The following is a 16,753-nucleotide window of genomic DNA, read 5'->3' on the forward strand; positions in this document are numbered from 1 at the left end:
TACCAGTTGAAAGGGTAAAAACCTATTACTATATTTTGCCACTGGTAAAGGAGGTGTCTCATAGTGATATTCTGAACGTTTGGTAACCAACCGGACGTCCGTTACGCCGCTAGCCGCGATGAGTTTTTGTCGTTGTTGTTGTCGTTTTGGTGGTGGGAGGGTTTTTTTTTTTCCCCTATCGCAATGTCGCTTCTCTCCTCCCCCCCCTCCTAACGCGGCTTTCAGTCGCCGCTGCCAGCACCCAACGTCGTGAAAGCCGGGGCGGGGGGCTCAATTAATCTCACCGGCAGACACCACGCATCAAGCATATACCACACACACCTCCCCACGCCTCACCCATCTCCCTACACCGCAGCTGTGGATACTTCCTTGATCGCACACACACACGCACTCGCACACGCACGCACACGCACGCACACATGCACGCACACATGCACGCACGCACACATGCACGCACACACGCACGCACGCACACACGCACGCACGCACACACGCACGCACGCACACATGCACGCACGCACACATGCACGCACACATGCACGCACGCACACATGCACGCACACATGCACACACACGCACTCGCGCACGCACACACGCACACACACGCACTCGCGCACGCACACATGCACGCACGCACACATGCACGCACACACGCTCACATGCACGCACACACGCACGCACGCTCACATGCACGCTCGCACACATGAACGCACGCACGCACACATGCACGCACACACACACGCACACATGCACACACACGCGCACGCACACACGCTCGCACACGCACGCACACATGCACGCACGCGCACACACACGCACGCACACACGCTCGCACACACACATGCACGCACACATGCACGCACACATGCTCGCACACACGCTCGCACGCACACGCACACATGCACGCACGCACACACGCTCGCACACACGCACGCGCACGCACGCACACATGCACGCACACACGCACGCACGCACACATGCACGCACGCACACACGCGCTCCCATGCACGCACGCACGCACGCCACCGTGTGCATTCCGTACAACGTTTTACACCCCCCCCCTCCCCCAGTCTACCAGCGACCTCCGCCACAGCCGTCACTCCGGACACGCGCACCGCACGGGCAAAATAACGCGGCGAGAAATCAAACTCCGCCCCTCCTCCCCCCCCCCCTTACACGCACGTCCACGCCTTGCGGTGTGACGGTGGCAGGCAAACGCAGCGACCACGCGATCGATGATGACGACGACGATGACACTAAAACGTGACGAGGATGGGTGGTGGTGTTGGTGGTGTTGGTGGTGTACACGCTCGTGTCTCGTGTGGGTTGAGTCGGGGTGAAGAAGGTGGACGAGGTGGACGAGGGTGGACGAGGTGGACGAGGGTGGGTGGGTCGTAGCCGTGACGGAGGCTGTCGTACGGACTTGGCGAGGGCAGGACATCAGCAGGAGCAGGAAGCTTCGCTCACTGGAGGCTCCTTGGGCTTCTCCAGATTGATATCGATCACTGTGAGTGGCAGGAGGTGGTGGTGGAGGTGGTGGTGGAGGTGGTGGTGGAGGTGGTGGAGGTGGTGGTGGAGGTAGTGGTGGTGGTGGTGGAGGTGGTGGAGGTGGTGGTGGAGGTGGTGGTGGAGGTGGTGGTGGAGGTGGTGGTGGTGGTGGAGGTGGTGGTGGAGGTGGTGGTGGAGGTGGTGGAGGTAGTGGTGGTGGAGGTGGTGGTGGTGGTGGTGGTGGTGGAGGTGGTGGTGGTGGAGGTGGTGGTGGAGGTGGTGGTGGTGGAGGTGGTGGTGGAGGTGGTGGTGGAGGTGGTGGAGGTAGTGGAGGTGGTGGTGGAGGTGGTGGTGGTTAAGGAAGTAAAACAGATCAAGACAGGATAACCGGCACAGATACAGCGCTGCAATAGCAGCAACAGCAGCAACAACAGCAGCAGCAGCATCAGCAGCTGCATCAGCAGCAACAGCAGCAACAACAGCAGCAGCATCAGCAGCATCAGCAGCAGGGAGCGACGGAGAATGGAGGATACTGTCTTCCTTGCTCTTCTCTTCCGTGTTCTCCATGCCGGGCAGCGCCGCAGCCACACGGCGGAACAGCTGGGCGGACGGCACACAACGAAACAACGATTACCACCACTTCACACCACCACCACGTCACACCACCACGTCCCACCACCACCACCACCACGTCCCACCACCACCACGTCCCACCACCACCACGTCCCACCACCACCACCACGTCCCACCACCACCACCACCACCACCACGTCCCACCACCACCACCACGTCCCACCACCACCACCACCACCACGTCCCACCACCACCACGTCCCACCACCACCACCACGTCCCACCACCACCACCACCACCACGTCCCACCACCACCACCACCTCCCACCACCACGTCCCACCACCACCACCACCCACCACCACGTCCCACCACCACCACCACCACCACGTCCCACCACCACGTCCCACCACCACCACCACCCACCACCACGTCCCACCACCACCACCACGTCCCACCACCACCACCACGTCCCACCACCACCACCACCACCACGTCCCACCACCACCACCACCTACACGTCCCACCACCACCACCACCACCACGTCCCACCACCACCACCACGTCCCACCACCACCACCACCACCACGTCCCACCACCACCACCACCACCACGTCCCACCACCACCACCACCACCACGTCCCACCACCACCACCACGTCCCACCACCACCACCACCACGTCCCACCACCACGTCCCACCACCACCACCACCCACCACCACGTCCCACCACCACCACCACCACCACGTCCCACCACCACGTCCCACCACCACCACCACCCACCACCACGTCCCACCACCACCACCACGTCCCACCACCACCACCACGTCCCACCACCACCACCACCTACACGTCCCACCACCACCACCACCTACACGTCCCACCACCACCACCACGTCCCACCACCACCACCACGTCCCACCACCACCACCACCACGTCCCACCACCACCACCACCACGTCCCACCACCACCACGTCCCACCACCACCACCACATCCCACCACCACCACGTCCCAATACCACCACCACGTACCACCACCACCACCACCACCACCACCACGTCCCACCACCACCACGTCCCACCACCACCACCACCACCACGTCCCACCACCACCACCACGTCCCACCACCACCACCACGTCCCACCACCACCACCACGTCCCACCACCACCACCACGTCCCACCACCACCACCACGTCCCACCACCACCACCACCACCACGTCCCACCACCACGTCCCACCACCACCACGTCCCACCACCACCACCACCACCACGTCCCACCACCACCACCACCACCACGTCCCACCACCACCACCACCTACACGTCCCACCACCACCACCACCTACACGTCCCACCACCACCACCACCACCTACACGTCCCACCACCACCACCTACACGTCCCACCACCACCACGTCCCACCACCACCACCACGTCCCACCACCACCACCACCACCACGTCCCACCACCACGTCCCACCACCACCACCACGTCCCACCACCACCACCACCACGTCCCACCACCACCACCACCATGTCCCACCACCACCACGTCCCACCACCACCACCACGTCCCACCACCACCACCACCACGTCCCACCACCACCACGTCCCACCACCACCACGTCCCACCACCACCACCACCACGTCCCACCACCACCACCACCACGTCCCACCACCACCACCACCACCACCACATCCCACCACCACCACCACCACGTCCCACCACCACCACCACCACCACCACGTCCCACCACCACCACCACCACGTCCCACCACCACCACCACCACGTCCCACCACCACCACCACCACATCCCACCACCACCACCACGTCCCACCACCACCACCACCACGTCCCACCACCACCACCACCACGTCCCACCACCACCACCACCACCACCACCACCACCACGTCCCACCACCACCACCACCACCACGTCCCACCACCACCACCACCACCACGTCCCACCACCACCACCACGTCCCACCACCACCACGTCCCACCACCACCACCACCACGTCCCACCACCACCACCACCACCACGTCCCACCACCACCACCACCACGTCCCACCACCACCACCACCACCACGTCCCACCACGACCCACCACGTCCCACTCGTCATGAAAAATGTGTATATATACGTGCGGTGTTTTCATCGGTTAAGTTGCATGTAGTGTATAATGTAGCGTATGCGGCAGCCCCCTCGGTTAACGACATCAAATGGCTCCCACTAAAACCATCGTCAATTGAAATTATCGTTAAATCCGTAATATTATCAAAGCCCATCGGAAGTTGACCTTTTCCCCCCTAAAAAAAAAGTTTGTATCACTTAAACGCGCATGTGTGGAACAACAGAAACGTTGCGGGAACATTTCAAAGCGTTGATATTCTACTTCTGGGTTCTTTCGGTAAAGTCACGTAGAAGGGAAGTAATAAAATAATAAAAATAAAACATAATAAAACAATTCTCACGACGTTTCGGCCACAACGCAAGCAGCCGTCCTCAGGTGAAAACCAGGTCTGTCAAGGCGACAGCGTCTGTGTTTTATTATGTTTTATTCTTATTATTTTATTACTTCCCTTCTACGTGACTTTACCGAAAGAACCAAGAAGATGAATCCCTGCAGTCACGAAAGCTTTAAATCGAAAATTTACCATTGATATTAATTAGAAGTTCAAGTTCAAGTTCATTGATTAGGTGTAGCCCTGTGAGCCATTCGGCTCTTGAATCGGGTGCAACCGCAACAAACAAAAAAACAAAAACATGAACAAAAAACATCTTCAAGTGACTACATGTGACTAAGTGCAAACAGAAAATCCAAGAAAAGACAGCAAAATATTGCAGAAAAAACACACCGTACACCAACGCTGCGTGCAAAAAACCCAGTGGGATGCAAGTCAAACAACAACAACCACAAGACAACTTAGATTAAGGCAATCAGTCTAACTCCGTACTACAAACAAACAAACATGGCCAAACCAATACACTTTTCGAAATCACCAAAATAAAGCCATAAAAGTCAAACAACAACAACCACAAGACAACTTAGATTAAGGCAATCAGTCTTACTCCGTACTACAACAACACAAACATGGCCAAACCAATACATCTTCTTGGTTATTTCGGTAAAGTCACGTAGAAGGAAAATAATAAAATAAAAAAAATAAAACAATAAAATAATTCTCACGACGTTTCGGCCACAACACAAGCAGCGTAGACAGAGTCATTCAAACGCTGTCTACTCGACAGACCTGTTCTCCACCTGAAGATGGCTGCTTGTGTTGTGGCCGAAACGTCGTGAGAATTATTTTATTATGTTTTATTATTATTATTTTATTATTTCCCTTCTACGCGACTTTACCGAAAGAACCAAGAAGATGAATCCCTGCAGTCACGAAAGCTTTAAATCGAAAATTAAACCAATACACTTATCGAAATCACCAAAATAAAGCTACGAAAGCAACGTGTATACGTGATGAACGCACAGACCATTAAAAGGACCACAGAACACAACATTCTTATGCTCGGGCTAAGACGATGGGCGACCTAATAGGTAGGTCGATGTAGTAGTGTGGGGTGGGATAAAAGTCAAGCGACCGTCTCAACTAATCGCATTCCTCACTCGTCCTCCGTCACACATTCAACCGAGGCGGCGGCGTCGCCATCGACGTCGCTTGACTTTTAAGCGACACGCAAACCCCCCCCCCCCACACACACACACCCCACACACCCACACCACACACACCACACACACCACACACACACCCCACACACCCCACACACACCCCACACACACACCACACACACCACACACACACCCCACACACACCCCACACACACCCCACACACGCCACACACACGCCACACACACACACCCCACACCCCACACCCCACACACCACACACCCCACACACACACACCCCACACACACACCCCACACACACACCCCACACACACAGCCCACACACACACACCCCACACACACCCCACACACACCCCACACACACCACACACACACCACACACACACCCCACACACACCCACACCACACACACACCCCCCACACACCACACACCCCACACACCACACACACCCCACACACCCCACACACCACACACACCCCACACACCCCACACACCACACACACCCCACACACCACACACACCCCCCACACACCCCCCACACACCCCCCACACACCCCCCACACACACACTCCACACACACACCCCACACACCCCACACACACCACACACACACACCCCCCACACACCACACACACACTCCCCACACACACCACACACACACACCACACACCCCACACACACACCTCACACACCCCACACACACACCCCACACCCCCCACACACACACCACACACCCCACACACACACCACACACCCCACACACACACCCCACACACTCCACACACACCCCACACACACCCCACACACCCCACACACACACACCACACACCCCCCACACACACCACACACACCACACACACACCCCCCACACACCCCACACACACCCCACACACACACCCCACACACACACACCACACACACACCCCCAACACACACACCCCACACACACACACCCCACACACACACACCCCACACACACCCACACTACACGCTACACTACACTACTACACTACACGCTACACTACACACTACACTATACTACTACACTACACGCTACACTATACTACTACACTACACACTACACTACACTACACGCTACACTACACACAACACTACACGCTACACTACACGCTACACTACACACTACACTACACGCTACACTACACACTACACTACACTACTACACTACACGCTACACTACACTACTACACTACACTACACACTACACTACACTCGGAGGAGCGGCAGGGGCTCGACTCTCAGGCTCTGGAGACGTAAACAATCACGTCGACTATTATCATCATCATCATTAACGTCGTCATCATCATCATTAATGTCGTCATCATCATCATTAATGTCGTCATCATCATCGTCATCATCATCGTCATCATCATCATCATCATCGTCATCATCATCGTCATCATCATTAACGTCATCATCATCGTCATCAACGTCATCATCATCATCGTCATCATCATCAACGTCGTCATCATCAACGTCATCATCATCAACGTCATCATCATCAACGTCATCATCATTAACGTCATCATCGTCATCGTCGTCATCATCGTCAACGTCATCATCGTCATCATCAACGTCATCATCGTCATCATTAACGTCATCATCGTCATCGTCATCATCAACGTCATCATCATCAACGTCATCATCAACGTCATCATCGTCATCATCATCATCATTAACGTCATCATCGTCATCGTCGTCATCATCGTCAACGTCATCATCGTCATCATCAACGTCATCATCATCATCATTAACGTCATCATCGTCATCGTCATCATCAACGTCATCATCATCAACGTCATCATCAACGTCATCATCGTCATCATCATCATTAACGTCATCATCATCATCATCGTCGTCATCATCATCATCATCTTCATCATCATTAACGTCATCATCATCGTCATCATCATCGTCATCCTCATCATCATCATCGTCGTCATCATCGTCGTCGTCATCATCATCATCATCACCATCGTCGTCATCATCATCATCACCATCATCATCGTCACGATATTTGTCGCGGCGTCACCAACCTGCTTGACGTTGAAGCCCGTCTTGGCGCTGGTCTCGATGAACATGACACTCAGCTCCTTGGCCCTCTGCTCGCCCTCCTCTGTGGTGATTTGCCTGGCGGGTGCGGGGGGGGCAGGGTTCAGAATCAACGTCAGAATCCCATCGGCGGGGGGTCGGGGGGCTATCAAGCTCTTGGGGAACGCGACATTTCGGGGGGGGGGGCGGGCACGGGGTCAACGAGTTACAACGTCAAACTATACTAACGACGACGATTACGAGAGTGAATACATTTCTAATTTTGTGTCTCTGTGTGTGTCTCTCTCTCTCTGTGTGTGTGTCTCTGTCTGCGTGTCTGTCTGTGTGTCTCTGTCTGTGTGTTTCTCTCTCTCGGTGTGTGTCTCTGTGTGTGTCTCTGTGTGTGTGTGTCTCTGTCTGCGTGTCTGTCTGTGAGTCTCTGTCTGTGTGTTTCTCTCTCTCGGCGTGTGTCTCTCTCTGCTCGTGTGTCTATGTTGTGTGTCTATCTCTGTGTGTCTCTGTGTGTCTCTCTCTGTGTGTCTCTCTCTGTGTGTCTCTCTCTGTGTGTCTCTCTCTGTGTGTCTCTCTCTGTGTCTCTCTCTGTGTCTCTCTCTGCTTGTGTGTCTGTCTGTGTGTCTATGTTGTGTGTCTCTCTCTGTGTGTCTCTGTGTGAGTCTCTCTCTGCTTGTGTGTCTGTCTGTGTGTCGATGTTGTGTGCGTCTCTCTGTGTGTCTGTGTCTATGTTGTGTCTCTCTCTGTGTCTATGTTGTGTGTCTCTCTCTGTGTGTCTGTGTCTATGTTGTGTGTCTCTCTCTGTGTGTCTCTGTGTGAGTCTCTCTCTGCCTGTGTGTCTGTCTGTGTCGATGTTGTGTGTGTCTCTCTCTCTCTGTGTCTCTGTGTGTCTATGTTGTGTGTCTCTCTCTGTGTGTCTATGTTGTGTGTCTCTCTCTGTGTCTCTGTGTGTGTCTCTCTCTGCTTGTGTGTCTGTCTGTGTGTCTATGTTGTGTGTCTCTCTCTGTGTGTCTCTGTGTGTCTCTCTCTGTGTGTCTCTGTGTGTGTCTCTCTCTGCTTGTGTGTCTGTCTGTGTGTCTATGTTGTGTGTCTCTCTCTGTGTGTCTATGTTGTGTGTCTCTCTCTGTGTGTCTCTGTGTGTGTCTCTCTCTGCTTGTGTGTCTATGTTGTGTGTCTCTCTCTGTGTGTCTCTGTCTGTGTGTCTCTGTGTGTCTCTCTCTGCTTGTGTGTCTGTCTGTGTGTCTATGTTGTGTGTCTCTCTCTGTGTGTCTCTGTGTGTGTCTCTCTCTGCTTGTGTGTCTCTCTCTGTGTCTCTGTGTGTCTCTCTCTGTGTGCCTCTGTGTGTCTCTCTGCTTGTGTGTCTGTGTCTATGTTGTGTGTCTCTCTCTGTGTGTCTGTGTTGTCTCGCTCTGCTTGTGTGTCTGTGTCTATGTTGTGTGTCTCTCTCTGTGTGCCTCTGTGTGTGTCTCTCTCTGCTTGTGTGTCTGTGTCTATGTTGTGTGTCTCTCTCTGTGTGCCTCTGTGTGTGTCTCTCTCTGCTTGTGTGTCTGTGTCTATGTTGTGTGTCTCTCTCTGTGTGTCTCTGTGTGTGTCTCTCTCTGCTTTTGTGTCTGTCTGTGTGTCTCCATGTCTTTGGAAGAACGCTAATCAACCAGGTGGGGTGTTGACTGTTGTGTTAGCCGACTCTCTGTGGTGCATCGCATTCTATTTCCAAGTTCACTAGCTTTGTTTTCTATTTCATTTGCAGCCTGGTGACGGTTGCTCGAGTTGCAATCGAAACGTCGTATTCTACCATTTCATTTCTTCTCTCTCCGCGTGACTTCACCGAGAGAACCACGGAGCGATTCCTGCCGTCACGAAAGCTCCAAATCAAGAGTGAATCCTGTAGGGGAGGTGAAGTGGGTCCCCCGCCCCCCCGCCCCCCCGCCCCCTTGTGTCCCCTTGCGTCACGTGTGTCCCACCTCGTACGCGCCGTCCCATGTGTTCCGTCCTGTGCGTCCTGTGTGTCCTGTCCCGTGTGTCCTGTGCGTCCCATCCCGTGTGTCCTGTCCCATGTGTCCTGTATGTCCCATCCCATGCATCCCATCCCGTGTGTTCCGTGTGTTCTGTCCTGTACGTCCCATCCCGTGTGTTCCGTGTGTTCTGTCCTATACGTCCCATCCCGTGTGTCCTGTACATCCCATCCCGTGCGTCCCATCCCGTGTGTTCCGTGTGTTCTGTCCTATACGTCCCATTCCGTGCGTCCCGTGTGTCCTGTACGTCCCGTGTGTCCTTTCCCATGTGTCCTGTACGTCCCATTCCGTGCGTCCCATCCCGTGCGTTCCGTGTGTTCTGTCCTATACGTCCCGTACGTCACGTCCCCCCTAGTCCATGCGAACCCGGCACCTCTTGTCGACGAGGTCCGTCTTGTTCCCGACCAGCATGATGATGACGTCTCCTCCCCGCTCCGTTCGCACGTCGTCAATCCACTTGGACGTCTGCTGGAACGAGTTGACGTCTGAGGGCGCAAACCAACGCGTCGGTTCACCGCCGGTCAGCGACGACCTCGCGACCTCGCCAAGGTCAACTTGGGGGGGGGAGGGGGGCAAATCTTCCCCCAACCCAGAAAAATATCGAAATTTGAAAACTCATTTGCTACCTAAAATATTTAAAAAGTTCAGTAACACGTGGTATGGACTTTTAATTGATTTTTTTACAATAATGTCTAATAGTGTATTGTATTAAATTGCTCTGTTGTTTACTGTTTTTACCTTTTCTTATTTCATTGTATGTAATGGCAGAGATTAGGGATTCATAAAGTACAACCATAACCACAATCGTAGAAACAGAAATCTACGCATTGATTTATATGTACAGACACAAGTCCACATATTGTGGGCAAGGTTTAGCAAAGTGTTGTTTTTATTCACATAGAATAGCAATTTTCTTTTTTTAATAGCAATGAATTGGGGGTGACATTTTGAGCATATTTTAATATTTGCGGTGGCACGTGCGGTTAGCGCGCGGCGCTACGAACCCGACGACCCGACTTCGATTCCCGCTATCTGGACCGGTCCTGGGCCTCCCCTAAGTCTGCTCAGCCTCAAACGAGTACCAAATGCCGTGTGTAAACATAGCCACTGGGGAGACAAAGGCGGCGGGGCGTGGTTTTGACCACCGTACCCCCTGGGTGTGCCGTACCGGCCTTCATATGTCTCGCTAATAGCACTTGCCCCAACAGCCTGTTAAGGCTACACGGGGACTCTTTGTCTTTGTGTGTGCGCTCCTGGGCAGTTGGAGGCAGTCGCCCTCCATCAACAGCGGAGGGCGGAGGAGCGACGCTCACAACAACGAGCGGAGCGCCGGACGGCTAAAACGCAGCGAGTTGACACAGTAGGGGGCACAGGTGGTGCATCTGCCAGCTATCTCAGTCGGTCAACCCACGGCACCTGCTGGGTCTGTCCTGCGACCTCCTCCTGCACCTAGCCTGGCACAGCAGTCAGCCCGTGGGTCTCTCCCATGACCACCTCCTGCACCTAGCCTGGCACTAAACATTCAACCCAAGGCACCTGGGTCTGTCCCGTGATCACCTCCTGCATCTAGCCTAGCACAGCAGTCAACCAATGGGCACCTGCTGGGTCTGTCCCGTGACCTCCTCCACCTAGCCTGGCACAGCAGTCAACCCAAGGCACCTGGGTCTGTCCCGTGACCTCCTCCTGCACCTAGCCTGGCACAGCAGTCAACCAATGGGCACCTGCTGGGTCTGTCCCATGACCACCTCCCCTCCTGCCGCAGCGAGCCATCCACATTACACGCGACAGCCTCGAAGTGAACCCAGCCTGGCACAAGCGCTGTGGCGGCTGTTGTTGTTGTTGTTATTTTTTTGTTGTTGTTGTTGTGCGCGTGTCTCACTAGTGATGTCGTAGACAACCACGGCCACGGTGGAGTCGCGGATGTAGCTGGGGATGAGGCTTCGGAATCGCTCCTGGCCGGCTGTGTCCCACAGCTGAAGGCGAACCTGCACACAAAGACAAAGACACACCCCCCACCACCACGTTGCCTCGACAAGACTTATCGCGGCGATCGTTGGCCTCCTCCTGCACCTAGCCTGGCACAGCGGTCAACCCACGGCACCTGCTGGGTCTGTCCCGTGACCTCCTCCTGCACCTAGCCTGGCACAGCGGTCAACCCACGGCACCTGCTGGGTCTGTCCCGTGACCTCCTCCTGCATCTAGCCTGGCACAGCAGTCAACCCACGGCACCTGCTGGGTCTGTCCCGTGACATCCTCCTGCACCTAGCCTGGCACGGCGGTCAACCCACGGCACCTGCTGGGTCTGTCCCGTGACATCCTCCTGCACCTAGCCTGGCACAGCAGTCAACCCACGGCACCTGCTGGGTCTGTCCCATGACCTCCTCTTGCACCTAGCCTGGCACGGCAGTCAACCCACGGCACCTGCTGGGTCTGTCCCATGACCTCCTCCTGCACCTAGCCTGGCACAGCAGTCAACTCCACGACACCTGCTGGGTCTGTCCCATGACCTCCTCCTGCACCTAGCCTGGCACAGCAGTTAACCCACGACACCTGCAGGGTCTGTCCCATGACCTCCTCTTGCACCTAGCCTGGCACAGCGGTCAACCCACGGCACCTGCTGGGTCTGTCCCGTGACCTCCTCCTGCACCTAGCCTGGCACAGCGGTCAACCCACGGCACCTGCTGGGTCTGTCCCGTGACCTCCTCCTGCACCTAGCCTGGCACAGCAGTTAACCCACGACACCTGCAGGGTCTGTCCCATGACCTCCTCTTGCACCTAGCCTGACACGGCAGTCAACCCATGGCACCTGCAGGGTCTGTCCCGTGACCTCCTCCTGCACCTAGCCTGGTACAGCAGTCAACCCACGGCACCTGCAGTGTCTGTCCCATGACCTCCTCCTGCACCTAGCCTGGCACAGCAGTCAACTCCATGACACCTGCTGGGTCTGTCCCGTGACCTCCTCCTCCCTAGGAGGAGAACAGAGGTGCGGGGACTCACCGTTCGATCCTCCAGGTACATGGTTTTCGACAGGAAGTCGATGCCAATCGTCGCCTGGGTGAGGTGGGAGAGGGGGGAGAGAGGGAGGAGGGAGGGGGGAGGGAGCGAACCGTTACTGTGACTGTGTCGTGTCCGTGGAAGGTGCGTCTCTTGTCGTGTGTGTGTGTATGATAGTGTGTGTGTGTGTATGATAGTGTGTGCGTGTGTGTGTATGATAGTGTGTGTGTGTGTGTATGATAGTGTGTGTGTGTGTATGATAGTGTGTGCGTGTGTGTGTATGATAGTGTGTGTGTGTGTGTATGATAGTGTGTGCGTGTATGATAGTGTGTGTGTGTGTGTGTATGATAGTGTGTGCGTGTGTGTATGATAGTGCGTGCGTGTGTGTGTATGATAGTGCGTGTGTGTGTATGATAGTGCGTGCGTGTGTATGTATGATAGTGCGTGCGTGTGTGTGTATGATAGTGCGTGCGTGTGTGTGTATGATAGTGCGTGCGTGTGTGTGTATGATAGTGCGTGTGTGTGTATGATAGTGCGTGTGTGTGTGTGTATGATAGTGCGTGTGTGTGTATGATAGTGCGTGTGTGTGTATGATAGTGTGTGCGTGTGTGTGTATGATAGTGCGTGCGTGTGTGTGTATGATAGTGTGTGCGTGTGTGTGTATGATAGTGCGTGCGTGTGTGTGTATGATAGTGTGTGCGTGTGTGTATGATAGTGCGTGCGTGTGTGTGTATATGATAGTGTGTGCGTGTGTGTGTATGATAGTGTGTGTGTGTGTGTGTATGATAGTGTGTGCGTGTGTGTATGATAGTGCGTGCGTGTGTGTGTATATGATAGTGTGTGCGTGTGTGTGTATGATAGTGCGTGTGTGTGTATGATAGTGCGTGTGTGTGTATGATAGTGCGTGTGTGTGTGTGTATGATAGTGCGTGTGTGTGTATGATAGTGCGTGTGTGTGTATGATAGTGCGTGTGTGTGTGTGTATGATAGTGCGTGTGTGTGTATGATAGTGCGTGTGTGTGTATGATAGTGTGTGCGTGTGTGTGTATGATAGTGCGTGCGTGTGTATGATAGTGCGTGCGTGTGTATGATAGTGCGTGTGTGTGTATGATAGTGTGTGCGTGTGTGTGTATGATAGTGCGTGCGTGTGTATGATAGTGTGTGCGTGTGTGTGTATGATAGTGCGTGCGTGTGTGTGTATGATAGTGTGTGCGTGTGTGTATGATAGTGCGTGCGTGTGTGTGTATGATAGTGTGTGCGTGTGTGTGTATGATAGTGCGTGTGTGTGTATGATAGTGCGTGTGTGTGTGTGTATGATAGTGCGTGTGTGTGTATGATAGTGCGTGTGTGTGTATGATAGTGCGTGTGTGTGTATGATAGTGTGTGCGTGTGTGTGTATGATAGTGCGTGCGTGTGTGTGTATGATAGTGCGTGTGTGTGTGTATGATAGTGCGTGCGTGTGTGTGTATGATAGTGTGTGCGTGTGTGTGTATGATAGTGTGTGCGTGTGTGTGTATGATAGTGTGTGTGTGTGTGTATGATAGTGTGTGCGTGTGTGTGTATGATAGTGTGTGCGTGTGTGTGTATGATAGTGTGTGTGCGTGTGTGTGTATGATAGTGTGTGAGTATGATAGTGTGTGAGTGTGTGTGTATGATAGTGTGTGTGTGTGTATGATAGTGTGTGCGTGTGTGCGTATGATAGTGCGTGCGTGTGTGTGTATGATAGTGTGTGCGTGTGTGTGTATGATAGTGCGTGCGTGTGTGTGTATGATAGTGCGTGCGTGTGTGTGTATGATAGTGTGTGCGTGTGTGTGTATGATAGTGCGTGTGTGTGTATGATAGTGCGTGTGTGTGTATGATAGTGTGTGCGTGTGTGTGTATGATAGTGCGTGCGTGTGTGTGTATGATAGTGTGTGCGTGTATGATAGTGCGTGTGTGTGTATGATAGTGCGTGTGTGTGTATGATAGTGTGTGCGTGTGTGTGTATGATAGTGCGTGCGTGTGTGTGTATGATAGTGCGTGTGTGTGTATGATAGTGCGTGTGTGTGTATGATAGTGCGTGTGTGTGTATGATAGTGTGTGCGTGTGTGTGTATGATAGTGCGTGCGTGTGTGTGTATGACAGTGTGTGCGTGTGTGTATGATAGTGCGTGCGTGTGTATGATAGTGTGTGCGTGTGTGTGTATGATAGTGCGTGTGTGTGTATGATAGTGCGTGTGTGTGTGTGTATGATAGTGCGTGTGTGTGTATGATAGTGCGTGTGTGTGTATGATAGTGCGTGTGTGTGTATGATAGTGCGTGCGTGTGTGTGTATGATAGTGCGTGCGTGTGTGTGTATGATAGTGCGTGCGTGTGTGTGTATGATAGTGCGTGCGTGTGTGTGTGTATGATAGTGCGTGCGTGTGTGTGTATGATAGTGCGTGCGTGTGTGTGTATGATAGTGTGTGTGTGTGTGTATGATAGTGCGTGCGTGTGTGTGTATGATAGTGCGTGCGTGTGTGTGTATGATAGTGTGTGTGTGTGTGTGTATGATAGTGCGTGCGTGTGTGTGTATGATAGTGCGTGCGTGTGTGTGTATGATAGTGCGTGCGTGTGTGTGTATGATAGTGCGTGCGTGTGTGTGTGTATGATAGTGTGTGCGTGTGTGTGTATGATAGTGCGTGCGTGTGTGTGTATGATAGTGCGTGCGTGTGTGTGTATGATAGTGTGTGCGTGTGTGTGTATGATAGTGCGTGCGTGTGTGTGTATGATAGTGTGTGCGTGTGTGTGTATGATAGTGCGTGTGTGTGTATGATAGTGCGTGCGTGTGTGTGCGTATGATAGTGCGTGCGTGTGTGTGTATGATAGTGCGTGTGTGTGTATGATAGTGCGTGCGTGTGTGTGTATGATAGTGCGTGTGTGCGTATGATAGTGCGTGCGTGTGTATGATAGTGCGTGCGTGTGTGCGTATGATAGTGTGTGCGTGTGTGCGTATGATAGTGTGTGTGTGCGTATGATAGTGCGTGCGTGTGTGTGTATGATAGTGCGTGCGTGTGTGTGTATGATAGTGTGTGCGTGTGTGTGTATGATAGTGCGTGCGTGTGTGTGTATGATAGTGTGTGTGTGTATGATAGTGCGTGCGTGTGTGTGTATGATAGTGCGTGCGTGTGTGCGTATGATAGTGTGTGCGTGTGTGCGTATGATAGTGTGTGTGTGCGTATGATAGTGCGTGCGTGTGTGTGTATGATAGTGCGTGTGTGTGTATGATAGTGTGTGCGTGTGTGTGTATGATAGTGTGTGCGTGTGTGTGTATGATAGTGTGTGCGTGTGTGTGTATGATAGTGCGTGCGTGTGTGTGTATGATAGTGTGTGTGTGTATGATAGTGCGTGCGTGTGTGTGTATGATAGTGCGTGTATGCACAATGCATACCAATAGGGTTTTTCCCCTTTTTTCTGGCAACAAAACTGACACCTTTTGCAAGGAATCATGTTTACATTAACCACAATACTTGCAGTCAAATGTAAACAAAAAACACAACTCTGATAACTTATGCATTGTCCTTGAAACTCATTGGTCCACACCAGAGACAGCTTTTCTTAGAGCCTAGTCTCATTCGGTGTTAGACCAGATGACGCCAAAAGGCGCACAGCTCAAAGACAACGCCACCATCAGAGTAATGAGAGCTCGGGCTGAGCAGCTACATTATGAGGCCTCCTTTGCCAGTAGCAAATGCATGCACAATGCATGTTTCTCCTAGTGTGTATGTGCGTACGATGTGTGTGTGTGTATGAAAGTGCGTGTGTGTACAATGTGGGGAGCAGCGGTGGTGCAGCGGTTAGCGCGCTGCGCTACGAACCCGGCGACCCGAGTTCGATTCCCGCTCACGGCCAACACCGGTGACGGTTACCTGAACCGGTCCTGGGCCTCCCCCCTAGGTCGACTCAGCCTCAAATGAGTAACCTGGTGCGGTGCGTAGTAAACATCGCCACTGGGGAGAC

General features: G+C 53.7%; 1 protein-coding gene across 1 annotated transcript in view; it reads right to left on the reverse strand.

Annotated features, from left to right (window-relative positions):
* Nucleotides 1-1,018: 1,018 nt before the first annotated feature.
* The window catches only part of LOC144954334 (ras-related protein Rab-6B), a 28,912-nt gene continuing 13,177 nt past the window's right edge, over nt 1,019-16,753 (reverse strand). The window contains exons 3-8 of the mRNA XM_078884851.1: nt 12,781-12,834; nt 11,663-11,768; nt 10,157-10,268; nt 7,765-7,858; nt 2,022-2,088; nt 1,019-1,505 (exon numbers count right to left, since the gene is read on the reverse strand). Of these exons, the coding sequence (XP_078740977.1) occupies nt 1,441-1,505; nt 2,022-2,088; nt 7,765-7,858; nt 10,157-10,268; nt 11,663-11,768; nt 12,781-12,834 (498 nt within the window). The 3' untranslated portion in view covers nt 1,019-1,440. The remainder of the gene's footprint in view (nt 1,506-2,021; nt 2,089-7,764; nt 7,859-10,156; nt 10,269-11,662; nt 11,769-12,780; nt 12,835-16,753) is intronic.

The sequence above is a fragment of the Lampetra fluviatilis genome, unplaced genomic scaffold (assembly GCF_964198595.1).
Source record: "Lampetra fluviatilis unplaced genomic scaffold, kcLamFluv1.1 SCAFFOLD_721, whole genome shotgun sequence".
In the NCBI taxonomy this organism is placed as follows: domain Eukaryota; kingdom Metazoa; phylum Chordata; class Hyperoartia; order Petromyzontiformes; family Petromyzontidae; genus Lampetra; species Lampetra fluviatilis.